The 13,847-nt window shown below is 43.7% G+C and overlaps 1 protein-coding gene across 2 annotated transcripts in view; it reads right to left on the reverse strand.

The window, feature by feature from the left end:
- Positions 1 to 13,847, reverse strand: part of ASRGL1 (asparaginase and isoaspartyl peptidase 1) — a 72,799-nt gene that overhangs the window by 41,234 nt on the left and 17,718 nt on the right. For both annotated transcript variants that reach the window (XM_040428643.1, XM_040428644.1), the window contains exons 2-3: positions 12,049 to 12,240; positions 1,966 to 2,108 (exon numbers count right to left, since the gene is read on the reverse strand). In XM_040428643.1, the coding sequence (XP_040284577.1) occupies positions 1,966 to 2,108; positions 12,049 to 12,235 (330 nt within the window). In that variant the 5' untranslated portion in view covers positions 12,236 to 12,240. The remainder of the gene's footprint in view (positions 1 to 1,965; positions 2,109 to 12,048; positions 12,241 to 13,847) is intronic.

The raw sequence follows: 13,847 nt of genomic DNA on the forward strand, positions 1-13,847 counted from the left end.
TTTTGCGCATAAACGTACAACCTATTGCTGATTTACACTGCTTGTAAACTTCTAGCATGGACTCCTTGGTCATTTCTGCTGCTTCAGTCAATGATTGAAATTAGTGACATGCCTCAAGGATCATAGAGTGCTGAATACAGCTGTGGATCGAAAGAGCAAGAATCGAGTGGGCAAGAAGCAGGTAATCATGCTTCCTTTTTTAGGAAAAAACTGCAGGAATTCCACAATTTTTTTGATTCAGTTTTGCCTTTCTGGCATTCACTATGCAACATAAATGACATGTGAACTTTATTCTGCATGTCAGTATAATCAGTGTTACCAATATGTTATCTTTTTTTGTCTTGTGGTGCCATATTCTGGGAGAGCCACTTTTATACTTTTCCATCAACATACTGTGTTATGGCTTGTTTTTTGTGGATGATGTTTTTTTCCTATGATGTTCACTGTGTTGGCTGAATATCATGATAATTTTATTGCTTGGGTCTTTACGGTGGTAGGTAGCAATGCCAATTATGTGTATTTTTTATACACTATAGAGCTTTTAAAGGGGATTTTTTTTTTTTTTACTTTCTTAATATTTTGAAACATTTTATCCGACGACTGTATTGTATTGTTATATTACTGTAAGGCAGGAACTGTCACGGCCTTTGCTGTGTGTGCAGTGACATGGTTGCCAAGCATGCTGTTGCCGGTGGCAACTTGGTGGCTGGTGTGTGCACTTCCCCTTTAAGTTGTAGCCTTCTCCTTTCTGGTGCTGTAAGGGTTAACCCCCTGATTGGGTGTGGTCACTTTGGGCTATTTAGCTTCTGCTGGATGCCTGTAGCTCATTGTTCCTCCAGGCTTGGTGTGTGCTGGTGGTTCACTGCTCCTGGCTTTACCATCTGTCCAGTGAGGGCCACCCTTGTGGTCATCAAGGTCTTCTCAGTTTCTGTGTGGTTCCTCCTTGTCTTCCTTCCCCTCCTGGTGTGTTGTTTATGGTGTAGGTTTGAGTTGGAGGTTTGTTGTACGTTGTGTTTGTTGTTGCATGTCTGGGATGTTGTTGGTGTTTGTCCCTGCATGTGTGCAAAACGTTTCCCTTTGTGTGTGTTACCTCCGCGAGGCGGCTGGTTTCCCGGAGGGGTGAACCATAAGCCTGTATGCAACGCTGCTTGGGGCTGCCATGCACTGTGTGAGCATGGGGGGCTCTGGCAGAGTTGGTATGCTGGATTCCTGTGTGGTAGTTTGTACTGTGACCTGCTGTGTGTTCGGGCTCCTGTACTTATGCACGGGTCCCAGTAGTGGAGGCTTCGGCAGGTAAGTTAGTAGTCTTGTTGTTCTTACCTGGCGATCCTCTAGCTGTGTATGGGCTTCTCTTTTACCTGCTGCTAGGCCATTTGAGACTCCTGTTCATCCATTTCTGGGAAGAACAGGTCGTCTCTCCCCTGCTCCTATGTGAGGGATTATCAGGGCGACTCAGGGCCATAGGTATCCTGGTATGAGCCGTCCTACCATCCAGGTCCGCTCATACGATGAAGAGTTAGGGTGAGGATTAGGGATGCAATAGGAGGTGACCTGCTCCCTGATTCCGGCGTCCTGGCCTAGCTGCTTCCCCTTTATCCCGTTACATTGTACGGTGGGGGGTTTTCCCCACTCCCCACCGTGACAGGAACGTATTGCATTGTAGTATTCCTGTCATACTGACAGGCAGTCTGTTATACGTGCCAATATAGCAAACCTATTTTCCCACGGTAATTAATGGGAAGCAGAAAAATACACATCGATAAATGCGCCTAATTTTGAGGCAGAAAAATCTGCTTGCATTCGGCGCTGATTTTTTACACGTGTATGTTAGAAATCAGCCGTGTGAACTGACCCTGTTATCACATTTTCTTTGCAACATTGTGTAGAATTCTAGTCACACTAGATTGACGAGGTTATATGCCAATGAATAGAGGCAATGCATCACAGATAGCTTCACTAAAATACCTTTTCCATTACAAGACGGGCCAGCTTTATTGGGTTAGCAATGCATTTGACTGCAGATACGGCTCCTGAGGTTAAATCCTTGCCATCCATAATAATAGCATCCATCTCAACCTCTCCCTCTTCATTCAGAACAGACCCGTGGCCTAAGGAAACAAATTGTAAGGTTAACACACAAAAGACTAAATTCAGAGATATGTTCAGAGAGAAAAAAACAACAAAGCCTACATCTTCACTCATCTCAAAACCTAGAGCAAATGATCAACATGAGAAATTGTATATGTAACTGTGCATGTACAGACCTGCAAAGTGAAGCATACTTACCTGCTCCATGGTGCTGAATCTCAGCTCCTTCATTCTCCTGCCTTGGCTGCCTCGCTTGGATACCCTGCTGTAACATGTGCTTTGAGACTGCTGCAGCCAATCACTGGCCGTAGGGGTGACCTGCCCCCCTTGTATCACGTGACCAATTGACATGATGCAAGCAGAAGTTAACAGCAGAGGGGACCAAAGCGAGGCAGTCAAGGCCAGAAAGCGAAGAAGCCCCGGGAAGGTTAAGTAGGCTTCCCTTTGTAGGTCTGCCCAGGAGGGTGGGGGTGTTGGGGTTGCCAAAGCCCTTAAAGACATGAAAGTGTTGATAGTGAACATGTTATTTATAATGCTTTTTCTGGATAATTATCATTTGAACATTTTGGAAATTTTACTGCTAATTGGTCATTTCAAAATGGGATGGATCCCATTAGGGGAAGGTAACAAAACCATACTAATGGCATTCATAGCAAAGTATTCGGTCCATGGTTCATTTACCTACAACATGTACATAAACCGTAAGAGCCAGAGAGGTATGATCACAATCTGCAGATTTCTAGCTTTCTTAGAGTACAAGCTGTATCCTGCTCTCACATTGTGCTCTCAGATAAGGCGGAAAACATCACTAGACAGGTTTGGTTTAAGGCACTATCTATGTTTATCGTCTTGTGGATGTTGCCATTTGTAGTGTGTGGCTGCAGTTGCCTGGATACCACTTAAAGGGAACCTGTCACCTCACTAAAGGCAGCATAAAGTAGTGTCAGGCTGAAATCAGTGGTCTGTCACTTATCTACTAAAGTAATACCACTACTGAGAAAATACAGTTCAACCACCTCACAGTTTTGCCCGAGCTCAGCTCGGGCTGTGGGAAAAGTACTTAACATTTTTGCCGGAGTCGAGCAAAAGGGGAATGGGGGATGTCTGCTTTAGCTGCTCAAATCTCTTGATTGGTAGTAGCTAGAGATATGGGCCTGGTCTTGTTTGAAAGCTGGCACACCGAAACGACAGAATTAGCAGAACATCAGCTGAAGATATCACTGTTAGAAATCGAGTTGGGAATAAATGCGGTAAAATCTGATTTTACTTTCACTTTCAGCTGCATTCATTGCATACTAATTTCTAACAGGGAAATGTTCCCATGTAGTGAAGATAATGCTGTGATTCTGGTATTTTTTGAAAGCTTGGATATGGCAGCTTTCAATCAATACAATACAATATCTCTAGTTGCTACCTATCTAGAAAAATGAGCAGCTAAAGCAGCCCTTTAATCTGGAGGAGGAGGAGGGAGCAGTTGCAGAACTGACAGCCTGCAGGAAGAAAGGAAAAATAGTAAAAAAAAATATACAGAAATGTGGCACTATTATCTTTGTACTGACCCACATAATAATTTTTTTTGTTATACTGGAACAGTAAACACTGTAAATAAATTCCACAATATAATGTAAAAATTGCTGTTTTTTTTATATTTTCCCCTAAAATTAAATAATAAATGTTATTTAATACACTATATATATCCCAAAATGGTTCCTAAAAAACCCAACTCATCCTACAAAATAAAAAAAATTGAAGGAAAAATTGCTTCTGGCTACTGGTCCTTAAGGCTAAAATTAATTATGTCACTAAGTTGTGCACCAACAAGATTTACCTCAGACACATTAAAAATCTACAATAAAAAAAAAAATTTTGGGAGGGTTTTTCCAATTTGAATGTGACTGTGAGGAGATTAATGCTGGCAGCATGCGCCAGAGAAGAGTCATGCACTACCAGAGAAGAGTCCAGCTTATTCATGAATTCCTCTCTCCCCGCCCCTTGCTTATGATTGACAGTTCTCTCTTAGTTATCTCTCAAACCTCTCCTCAACAAAATCATAGGGTGCCGAGCGGTTGCCATGGCATCATGGGGGCTTATAAAGCCACAAGATCCACCATGTAAGTATTCCTATTACAGTGTGTAATAGAATAATGGTAAAATCACTAAACACTGCAATATAGAAGTACTGCAGTACATAGTACAAGCAATCAAATGATCACAGGTTTGAAAAAAAGGCTACAAAAACTAGAAATAAGTTAAACTGTTAAAAAAGCCCTTAAAATTATAAATATATATATATATATATATATATATATATATACACTGCTCAAAAAAATAAAGGGAACACTTAAACAACACAATGTAACTCCAAGTCAATCACACTTCTGTGAAATCAAACTGTCCACTTAGGAAGCAACACTGAGTGACAATCAATTTCACATGCTGTTGTGCAAATGGTATAGACAACAGGTGGAAATTATAGGCAATCAGCAAGACACCCCCAATAAAGGAGTGGTTCTGCAGGTGGTGACCTGACCACTTCTCAGTTCCTATGCTTCCTGGCTGATGTTTTGGTCACTTTTGAATGCTGCCAGTGCTTTAACTCAAGTGGTAGCATGAGACGGAGTCTACAACCCACACAAGTGGCTCAGGTAGTGCAGCTTATCCAGGATGGCACATCAATGCGAGCTGTGGCAAGAAGGTTTGCTGTGTCTGTCAGTGTAGTGTCCAGAGCATGGAGGCGCTACCAGGAGACAGGCCAGTACATCAGGAGACGTGGAGGAGGCCGTAGGAGGGCAACAACCCAGCAGCAGGACCGCTACCTCCGCCTTTGTGCAAGGAGGAACAGGAGGAGAACTGCCAGAGCCCTGCAAAATGACCTCCAGCAGGCCACAAATGTGCATGTGTCTGCTCAAACGGTCAGAAACAGACTCCATGAGGGTGATATGAGGGCCCGACGTCCACAGGTGGGGGTTGTGCTTACAGCCCAACACCGTGCAGGACGTTTGGCATTTGCCAGAAAACACCAAGATTGGCAAATTTGCCACTGGCGCCCTGTGCTCTTTACAGATGAAAGCAGGTTCACACTGAGCACATGTGACAGACGTGACAGAGTCTGGAGACGCCGTGGAGAACGTTCTGCTGCCTGCAACATCCTCCAGCATGACCGGTTTGGCATTGGGTCAGTAATGGTGTGGGGTGGCATTTCTTTGGAGGGCCGCACAGCCCTCCATGTGCTTGCCAGAGGTAGCCTGACTGCCATTAGGTACCGAGATGAGATCCTCAGACCCCTTGTGAGACCATATGCTGGTGCGGTTGGTCCTGGGTTCCTCCTAATGCAAGACAATGCTAGACCTCATGTGGCTGGAGTGTGTCAGCAGTTCCTGCAAGACGAAGGCATTGATGCTATGGACTGGCCCGCCCGTTCCCCAGACCTGAATCCAATTGAGCACATCTGGGACATCACGTCTCGCTCTATCCACCAACGTCACGTTGCATCACAGACTGTCCAGGAGTTGGCAGATGCTTTAGTCTAGGTCTGGGAGGAGATCCCTCAGGAGACCGTCCGCCACCTCATCAGGAGCATGCACAGGCGTTGTAGGGAGGTCATACAGGCACGTGGAGGCCACACACACTACTGAGCCTCATTTTGACTTGTTTTAAGGACATTACATCAAAGTTGGATCAGCCTGTAGTGTGTTTTTCCACTTTCATTTTGAGGGTGACTCCAAATCCAGACCTCCATGGGTTAAAAAATTTGATTTCCATATTTTTTTTTTGTGTGATTTTGGATTCAACTATGTAAAGAACAAAGTATTTCAGAAGAATATTTAATTAATTCAGATCTAGGATGTGTTATTTGTGTGTTCCCTTTATTTTTTTGAGCAGTGTATATATATATATATATATATATATATATATAAAAAAGTCTAAACACCCCCTTTTACCATTTATTATGTTAAACTGAATTCGCCATGTTCATAAATATCTAAATTCTTATACTATTATGTAAACTTGAAAAAGCACGTGAAAAGACCTGTGTAGGGCTAATACATGGTGTCGTGTTATGACAATCCAATAAATGCAATCCCTTACAGTGAGGAACAGAAGTATTTGAACACCCTGCGATTTTGCAAGTTCTCCCACTTAGAAATCATGGAGGGGTCTGAAATTCACATTGTAGGTGCATTCCCACTCTGAGACAGAATAAAAAAATAATAATCTGGAAATCACATTGTATGATTTTTAAAGAATTTATTTGTCTTGCACTGCTGAACATAAGTATTTCAACACCTGAGAAAATCAGTGTTAATATTAGGTACAGAAGCCTTTGTTTGCAATTACAGAGGTCAAACGTTTCCTGTAGTTCTTGACCAGGTTTGCACATACTGCAACAGGGATTGTGGACCACTTCTCCACACAGATCTCCTCTAGATCTGTTAGGTTTCGGGGCTGTCGCTGAGCAACACAGAGTTTCAGCTCTCTCCAAAGATGTTCTATTGGATTTAGGTCTGGAGACTGGCTAGGCCACTCCAGAACATTGATATGCTTCTTACGGAGCCACTTCTTGGTTATTCTGGCTGTGTGCTTCAGGTCGTTGTCATGTTAGAAGACCCAGCCACGACCCATCTCCAGTGCTCTGACTGAGGGTAGGAGGTTGTTGCTCAAAATCTCACAATAAATGGCTCCATTCATCCTCTCCTTAATACAGTGCAGTCGTCCTATCCCCTTTGCAGAAAAGCACCCCAAAGCATGATGTTACCACCCCCATGCTTCACAGTAGGGATGGTGTTCTTGGGATGCAACTCATCCTTCTTTTTCCTCCAAACACGACGAGTGAAGCTTAGACCAAAAAGTTCTACTTTGGTCTCATCTGAACACATGACTTTCTCTCATGCCTCCTCTGGATCATCCAGATGGTCATTGGCAAACTTCAGACGGGCCTGGACATGTGATGACTTAAGCAGGGGAACCTTCCATGCAATGCATGATTTGAAACCATGACGGCGTAGTGTTCTACCGACAGTGACCTTTGAAACTGTGGTCCCAGCTCTCTTCATGTCATTGACCAGCCACTCCCTTGTAGTTCTGGGCAGATTGCTCACCTTTCTTATAATCAGTGATACCCCATGAGGTGAGATCTTGCATGGAGCCCCAGTCCGAGGGAGTCTGACAGTCGTCTTTAGCCTCTTCCATTTTCTAAAAATTGCTCCAACAGTTTATCTATTTTCACCAAGCTGCTTGGCAATTGCCCCGTAGCCCTTTCCAGGCTTGTGGAGGTCCACAATTTTGTCTCTGGTGTCTTTTGACAGCTCTTTGGTCTTGCCCATAGTAGTAGTTGGCGTCTGACTGACCGTGGGGTGGACATAGGGTTGTTTCAATATCAAAATTTTGATTCGGTTTCGATACCATAAAAAAGTATTGCGATACTCGATACCATGCGAAAAAAATAAAGCACCAAAAAAGCTGCGTGCATTCCGCATTTTATGGATCGTCCGGCCCATAATTGAACAGTCCTATCCCATTTTTGGGAGGGCAAGGCGACTAAAAAAAATTGTGAATCGTGCGGTTTATATTTATTTTATTTTTTTGTTATGGCGTTCACCGCATAGGATTTTTTAAAAATATTTTAATAGTTTGGACTTTTTAGATGTGGCGATATATAATATGTTTATTTATTGTTTATATATTTTATATGTAAAATTGGGAAAGGGGGCAATTCATTTTTTTACTTTATTTTTTATTTAATAACTTTTGTCTTTAGGGGCTAGATCTTTTAATCCCTTGTCCTATTCACCCTAATAGATCTCTATTAGGGTTAATAGGACTTTACACTGTCTCTACTGCCCCTCCCTCCTTCTCAATTGTCTGCGCGTGCGCCGAGCGCCATAAGAGGAGGGTCTAGTATCGAAATTTACATCCTGATACCGAATCGATACTGACATAAAAGTATCGATTGGGTATCGAAAGTTCGATACCCGAAACCGCCCTAGGTGGATGTCACGGCCATGGTCATGGTTGTGACTCCTGAACCGCATGCGGTTGCCTGCGGTTTGGTTCTGGTGTTCAACCACAGGTGAGGGCCGCTAGTTTGCTGCCTCACTTGTGGTTGCCGCGGGCAACACGTTGTAGTTTTGGTATTGCCGCTGTAGAGCAGCCTGAGCTGGTGCTAGGCAGCTGGCGGCAATCTTCATGCGGTTACACCTGGCAACCTCTATGTTAGGTGTGTGTGTGTATGTGGCACGTTGTTATGTCTGTGTGCACTTTGTTTATGTTTGGTGTGCACTGACATTTTCCCCTCACTGTGGCTGTCCGTGGAAACGTTTAGTATGTGTACATGTGGTGGCAGTGTCCCGGCCTTCGGGCTGACTCCCAGGACACGCTTGCCACCCATGTCGTTGCCTGCGGCAACAGCCACAGTGTGTTTGTAGTTTGGACACTTCCCTTTTTATGTTTCCCTTCCCTGGTGCTGGAAGGGTTAATTCCCTTTCAGTGTGTGTGAGTCACGGGGTGTGTCTGACTGTTGGGTGTGGCCTCTTGGCCTATAAAGCCTCAGTGTTTGGCATGTCTCAGTGGGTTGCTTCAGCCATGTGTAGCTGGAGCAGCCTCCTGTGTATATCACCTGCCAGTGGGGGCCACCCTTGTGGTCATAGCTTTATCTGTGTACTTTATGTCATGATGTTCAGTTGATGTTTTCCTTTGTCTCTGTTTATTGCAACTACGGATGTCCTGGGTACCTGTGTGTTATGTCCCTTTGTGTTCTGAGGACATGAGTTGGCATGCATGGGTTCCAGTCAGCGTGGCTGTGACAGGTATGTGTGGAACTTGTTTAGTTCGCCTGTCATATCTGTATGTTGTATGTGTTCCCCTATTCCTTGCAGCTTGGCCAGTGAGACCCCTGTTCCTCCGTGTCCAGAAGGAACAGGCCGTCTTACCCTGACTCCTAGTTCAGGGACCGGTCGGAGGGTGAGTTAGGGATCCGAGGTTCCTGAGCATGGGCCCTCCTCCTACCTTCTTTTTTTTGTAAATTCTTTATTTTTGAAAAATTTTCAATAAGTAACAAACATGGAAGACTGTTACAATAGGATAAGGCATAAATACACATGTAAATCTAAGATCTCGAAGAGATATTCATACTTTCCACTGTTAACATATGCATATTTTTAGATGGAGTATGCAAAATGTATATGATACAGATAATATTGATACAGGAGATCATGATATATGTAATAATGATATTTTAACCGTTTTCTCAGACTCCTACTTCTTTTGGGTAGTGGTGTTAGTACACATATCTGTCTATGACCTAATTGTAATGGGCAAGTCTTACATCCTGGCTTCAGTGAGTAGCTGTCCAGTCAATTCCAGAACATAACACATAGAACTGGTAAAACATAAAACATAACCTGCGGGTTGTTTCAGTTCAAAGATATACGTCATGGGAGCAATCTTGTACTATTATTATAAAATAGATTCCAAATAAAAGCAATCTAGGTCACTATAGCGTGAATTTGCTAAAGCTAATATATATGAGAGTGTGTCACTAAACGCAATACTTTAAAGCTACTAAAAGGGGTGTTCCATTACCTGTGAATTCTTGTAGACCTAACTGCCAAATCAACTAGGGGTTGTAAGTTGATGTTCTCTATTAATAACTGGGTATGGTATAGCTAACAATAGTTCTTGTGGAAATCCAGCCATGGTTGCCATGTTTTTAGAAAAAATTTCCTACTTCCTCTCTCCCACCCCACCATCTCTTCCATGAGACAAATCTGATGTATTTTATCTACCCATTCTTTAATGGTGGGTGGTTCAGTGTTTTTCCACTTAGTGGGAACAACAAATTTTGCTGCCCCTATCATGTGTGTGGTCAGGTTATTTGGGGGCCCTCCTACCTTCAAGGTCGGCCCATGCAGCTAGGAGTTAGGGTCAGGTTAGGGATGTGTTAGGAAGTGACCTGCTCCCTAATCCTGTCTTCCTGGCCGAGCCGCCTAACATCTTCTGTCATCGCACGGCTGAGGATTTCCCCCATCCTCAGCCGTGACAGTGGACAGGTGCTACTAAGTTAGATTAGAATGAGTAGAGGTGGACTTTTTAAAGGCACAGTAACAGGTCTTTGAGAGCCAGAATTCTATTTCTCAGGTGTTCAAATACTTATGTTCAGAAGTGCCAGACAAATAAATTCTTTAAAAATCATACAATGTACAAAATACCACCCCAGTAGGGGGGGTGAAGCCTGACTGCTGATCGTGATGGAGGTCTGATCCAGAGCTACTGCTCCACAGACCCACGCTTCAAATCCTTAAGACGCCCGAATCATCTTTAATATGGTCAAGATCGGGAACGACAAACCCAGAGAGCCTCCCATGTCCGCCAAACACAAAAAGGGACAAGCAGACATGGATCGCTTCATAAAAAAAAGATTGCGCTTTCACCAGCACGCACGGACAAGATGGCGCCGAGAGCTCCTATGTCTGACTTGGAGGAGGAGGAAGATGCCGGAGCGGGTGCTGCGCACAGAACAAGTGGCAACTCTCAGGTAGAAGATAATAACAACCTAACAAGGGCTTTTCTAAAAGAGTGTTACAGGAATTGAGAGAAATGCACCATGAAATGCAATCATTAGGCCTCCGAGTCGAATCCTTAGAGTCTAATCAGTGCCTGCTCTCAGAGCATAGTTCGGCCATGTCTAAATATGTCCATACCCACGCGAACTCAATAAACAATGCATACCTCCTAATAGAGGATCAGGAGAACCAGAGCAGGAGGAGAAATATTCGGTTCAAGGGATTTCCAGAATCCATAGAGCCAAATGCACTGCGTATTGCAGCTCTGCAAATATTCACTGCTCTCTTGGGTGAAGAGAGGGCGCAATCTATAATCATCGAACGGATTCACAGATCCTTGAGACCACCTCAGGGGAGCGGTGACCCACTGCACGATGTAATCTACGGCCTTCTGCGTTTCTGCGACACCGCGGCTTTGTTACAAGCAGGAAGGGGCCAAAAGGATTTGAAGCACGAGGGAGCTCATATACAGCTATACCAGGACATAGCCCCTTCATCACTTAACAAACGTCGCACTTTGAAACCTCTTACAGATTATCTACGGAGCCAAAAAATATTATACAGATGGCTCTATCCCTTTGGCCTTACATTCAGCAAAGAGGGGAAACGCTGCACTGTCCGTGAGCCATCAGACCTGCCCGCGGTGTGGTCACTTCTGGAGATTAACCCCCTGCAGATAGACTCTTGGTTGCCCCTAGCCAGCACCGCAATGAAGATTCCACCGAGATTGGATCCTTGGTCGATGGTTTCCAAGAACAAGTTGGCAGCTGCCAAGAAATACAAGAACTAAGCATTCCTTATCAGAGAGCAGTAACCGGCTTATTATTATTATTATTTTTCCCTAAATGGCTTTACTTCAAAGCACTAACTATCATTGCTTGTGTCCTTCTCATGTACATCTAGCCGGGCCTGCTGCTAGTGTGAGCTTGATACCCCCTGGAAGGCTCACAGATAACGATCTCTCTTTAAGGGAATGTCGCCATTTGGCCGTGGATGACAGGTCCTAGTTAACCGGGCATATATATATATTTATACATTTTATACTATTTATACTGGGGGGCATTATGTATACTGAGGGCACTGCAGGGGTTGGCATGATAAGAAAAAGCCAATGAAATTCTGGTCGTTTTTAACACCACCAAAACACCCCTTAATAATGGATAGACGGACAGAAAATTGATGCACACACTGGTGCAAAATGGACTTGAAAAACTGACAGCATATCGGTTTTTTATCAGACGTTTTTTTTTCACTGTGAATGTACCCCGTGGTTAACAGATGAGAAATGTATCTAATGTTCAACTACATATTTTCCACCAAAAAACAGATTCGTATTCTTCAGGGTTTAGGAAAATGGAGATGATATCTGGTGTGTGTTTTGTTATGTAACCAGTTTCACCTGCATTGAAGTGTGGGTCATCTTCAAGCACCACCACAGCTTCCTCTACAGCTGTAATGGCATCTCCTCCTTCTCTCAGTATATTATAACCTCGCAGAGCCGCCCTCTTTACTCCAGACCGATACCCATCTTCATATTCCTTCACGATCACTCCAGCGCCACCATGGACGACAATAACTGGCTTCATATTTTCTAGAAGCAAAATGAAGAATGCATTAATGTCCTCAATGCTGAAACTTGTACTAAGGCTACATGCACACAGCAGTAAAAAAAAAACAAAAAAACAGCTGTTAACCCCTTCCTGAACAGCGCCCTACTAGCACGGCACTGGCTGGGTCTTTAAAGACAGCCCCCGCACGAGTGGAGCGGGCACCATATCCGCAAGGTGCCTGCTGTTTCATAAAGCAGACACCAGCGGCTCATGTCCGCGACCGGTGTGGTCAATCCTGACCACGGCATATGAGCGAGTGCAAACCCGAAAGCGCGTGCTTCCGCGTATGCTCTGGCTCCACAGTGCGAAATGCAAAAAAAGTCAAAATGGCTAATTACCTGTTTTTGGTCGCTTCAAAAGTCGTACACACCCCAGAATGGTATCAATGAAAAGTACAGATCACCACTCACACAGCTTTGTACACATAAATGCAAAAAAGTTATAGGGGTCAGAATATGGCAAAGAAAAAATTCCAAGGTTTTTATTATTTTAGCAGTTTCAAAACGTAAGAACAACTATACATATAAGATATCGCCGGACTCGTACCAACCTGTGGAATCAAAGTAAGGCCTCATACACACAACCGTGGTGTGTTTTGCGGTCCGCAAATCACGGATCCGCAAAACACGAATGGCGCCCGTGCGCGTTCTGCAATTTGCGGAACGGCACGGACAGCCTTTAATATAAATGTCTATTCTTGTCCGCAAAGCGCGGACAAGAATAGGACATGGTATATTTTTTTAGCGGGGCCACGGAACGGAGCAACGGATGCGGACAGCACACAGAGTGCTGTCCGCATCTTTTGCGGCCCCATTCAAGTGAATGGGTCCACACCCGAGCCGCAAAAACTGCGGCTCGGATGCGGACCCGAAAAACAGTCGTGTGCATGAGGCCTTACTGGTCAGTTTTATCACACATCGAACATCGTAAATAAAAAACCTGTAAAACTATGGCGGAATTGCTTTTTTTCCAATTCCACCCCATTGTGGACGGAAAAAAAAATGTATGGCTCTGGGAAGGCAGGAAGCACAAAATGATAACGCAAAAACAAAAAAACCTCCAGGGTAGAAAGGGTTAAAGACGGACACACTGTCAGTTTTTCATGGCCATTAAGCCTACATGCACACGACAGGAAAAAAAAACATCTGTTAAAAACAGATAAACTGTCCATTTTTAACAGACTTTTTTTTTGCACTGATGCCTTTCTGAGAAACGAACATTAAAAATGGACCCATTCAATTGTATGGGGGCTGTCGGTCAGTGAAAAACGGACAAGATAGAACATGTTCTACTTTTTGACGGCCATCAAAAAAACTGCCGTGTGAATAAAACCATAGACTACCATTCGTCTTAAAATGGACGTGTGATGGCCGTTAAAAAAATATCCATCACATGTTCGTTTTTCACTGTCATGTGCATATTACCCATAGCATCAGTGTGTGCATCCATTTTCTGTCTGTGTACTGGTTTTAATGGCTGTTTTGTATACAATTTTTATGCGTGTATATATATATACACTGCTCAAAAAAATAAAGGGAACACTTAAACAACACAATGTAACTCCAAGTCAATCACACTTCTGTGAAAT

This window comes from Bufo bufo, chromosome 4, assembly GCF_905171765.1.
Source record: "Bufo bufo chromosome 4, aBufBuf1.1, whole genome shotgun sequence".
Lineage (NCBI taxonomy): Eukaryota > Metazoa > Chordata > Amphibia > Anura > Bufonidae > Bufo > Bufo bufo.